The sequence below is a fragment of the Myotis davidii genome, unplaced genomic scaffold (assembly GCF_000327345.1).
Source record: "Myotis davidii unplaced genomic scaffold, ASM32734v1 scaffold723, whole genome shotgun sequence".
Taxonomy (NCBI): Eukaryota; Metazoa; Chordata; class Mammalia; order Chiroptera; family Vespertilionidae; genus Myotis; species Myotis davidii.
In genome coordinates this window covers 323,127-325,394 of record NW_006294589.1, presented here as the reverse complement: position 1 = coordinate 325,394, position 2,268 = coordinate 323,127, and the positions used below count along the sequence as shown (strand labels likewise).

The 2,268-nt window shown below is 33.4% G+C and overlaps 1 protein-coding gene across 4 annotated transcripts in view; it reads left to right on the top strand.

Moving 5' to 3' along the window:
• The window catches only part of FKTN (fukutin), a 31,040-nt gene that overhangs the window by 6,395 nt on the left and 22,377 nt on the right, over positions 1 to 2,268 (top strand). For all 4 annotated transcript variants that reach the window (XM_006768728.2, XM_006768727.2, XM_015567194.1 and 1 more), the window contains exon 3: positions 975 to 1,178. In XM_006768728.2, the coding sequence (XP_006768791.1) occupies positions 975 to 1,178 (204 nt within the window). The remainder of the gene's footprint in view (positions 1 to 974; positions 1,179 to 2,268) is intronic.

The window sequence follows — 2,268 nt, the reverse complement described above, 5'->3', positions numbered from 1 at the left end:
TGAATTTTGTCAAATACTTTTTCTGTATTAAAGTTCTTATAGATTTTTCTCCCTTTATTCTGTTGATATGATGAGTTTCATTAAGTGATTTTCAAATGCTGTCTTTTTTTCCTGGTATAAATTCTACTTGGTCATGATATTTACTTTTTTTTTTCCCGTCTTTTTTAAAAAAAACGACTGGAATTGATTTTCAATGTCTTGTTAAGTATTTTTGTATCTATGTTCATGAAGGCTGGCGGTCTATAATTTTCTTTCTTTTTTGAAGGGCATACATTTCTTTAGATCATAATTGCTTGCACTGAAGTAAGCTTTTAAGCTATAATGTACACACCCTTTATTCTATTTATTTTTGCTACTCTTAGGTACTCAGTGTGACTTAGTCTGTTTCTGTTCTAATTTTAAAATTTATTTTTTCAGTAGAGGACTGCTTACTACCCAGCACAAAAATGTCTAAAAATATTGCAGAATAATTAGAAAGTTGAATTGTATATGGGCATGGTCAAGTTGGCAATATATTTTAATTGAGGTATTTATTTAGAAAGATTATTAAGCAGTATGCACATACAATTGATTTTTTGTTTTTAAAAGGTTGACAGATCTGGTATCTTATCTTCCACTTTTGCTTGAAAAGATTTAGCTAATAATACCAAGAGAAAAATGTGTAAGCTTGAAGTTTCATCTCGATACCACTTTCTCTATAAAGATTTTCTTACCCTTTTGTGTACAGTTAATTAGTAGCTTACTATTCTGTACCTTATAAAATATTGCATGTATTTTATTTTGCTTTATAAATATCTGTTCATCTTCCTTAATAGACTATAGAAACTGTGTATTATTATTATTTTAATTAATAAGGATGGTGTCTACTGAGAAAACATTCTATACGTACTTATAAAATCAATGAATACAATTTAATAAGAGATTAGATTATTTTATTGGTTTAGTAGAATTGAGATTTTTTTCTTCTCAAACAGCGTACAGTTAAAAAGTTTATTATGCTAACATCGAGCCAAAATGTACCCGTGTTCCTTATTGATCCTTTGATTCTGGAATTGATTAATAAAAACTTGGAACAAGTAAAAAATACTTCTCATGGCTCCACTTCAGAATGCAACTTTTTCTGTGTTCCAAGAGACTTTACTGCCTTTGCTCTACAGTATCACCTGTGGAAGAATGAGGTAAGATGATTTGCTTTCAGGTAATGGAATGTCTTTACAAAATAATATGATAAATGTAAAACATTAAAAAAATTTTTAAAGCTTTTCATAAATTGTGTTAGGAATATTTCTAGCTGTAAGTAATAAGAGAATAACAGCTTAAGCATAGAAATATAGTCAATAATATTTTAATAACTGTGTGTGGTGTCAGGGGGGTATAGACTTATCAAGGGATCACTTCATAAGTTACTTAAATGTCTAACCACTATGCTGGCCACCTGAAACTCATATAATACTGAATATCAACGGTAATTGAAATAAAAAAATATTAAAAAGAATAGCTTAAGTGAATAGGGAATTTATTTTTCTTGTATAAAGGTTGGTGGCCACTGGCATCAGGCCTTGCATCACTGAAGTTCATTCTTCCTTTCTCTCACCTTCACGGGACAGTTGTCCTAGCTCTCAGGCACCAGGTTCAAGTTCAAGGCTGGAAGGTAACAGCAAGGGATGGTGATACTGTCCATCTTTAGAAGTAAACATTTTCTCAGAAGCTTCTGGTGAACTATTTATGGCTCTCGGCCCAGAACCGCTATAGATTCATATGTCTCCTTGTTGTGAAGGAGGCTAAAAAGCCAGGTTTTCAGCCTTCCCATCAGTGTGGGCTGGCAGGTAGGAAGGGATTTGGTGATGAATTGTTAGTATCTGCCACATGAGGTGTATGTGAAGGTGGTATCCCTAACCTATAGCACCATTCTTTCCACTTTGTAAATGCACAGTACTTGTTTGATACTCAAGTGTGCTGCTTAGATGTGTCCAGAAATTCAAACTTACATGTAAAGTCACACAGGAAAAAGAAAAAAATCTCAAACATGCCAAGACTTTGCTTGCTTCTTTATTTTGAATACTTCTAACTGTCTAACTTCCCAGCTTTAGTAATTTTTATTCTGAGGAGTTCTTCAAGTAAGAATGCAAAAATTAGCATCAGATTAAATGAACTCAACTAGTTAGTCAGCCACCCGTGACGGCATGTGCACTAATTGTGCAGTGGAATCTGTTCCGTTGTGTGACCTGTAACAGGTGGGCTACCTCCAGGGTGGCGATGTGGTCCAGG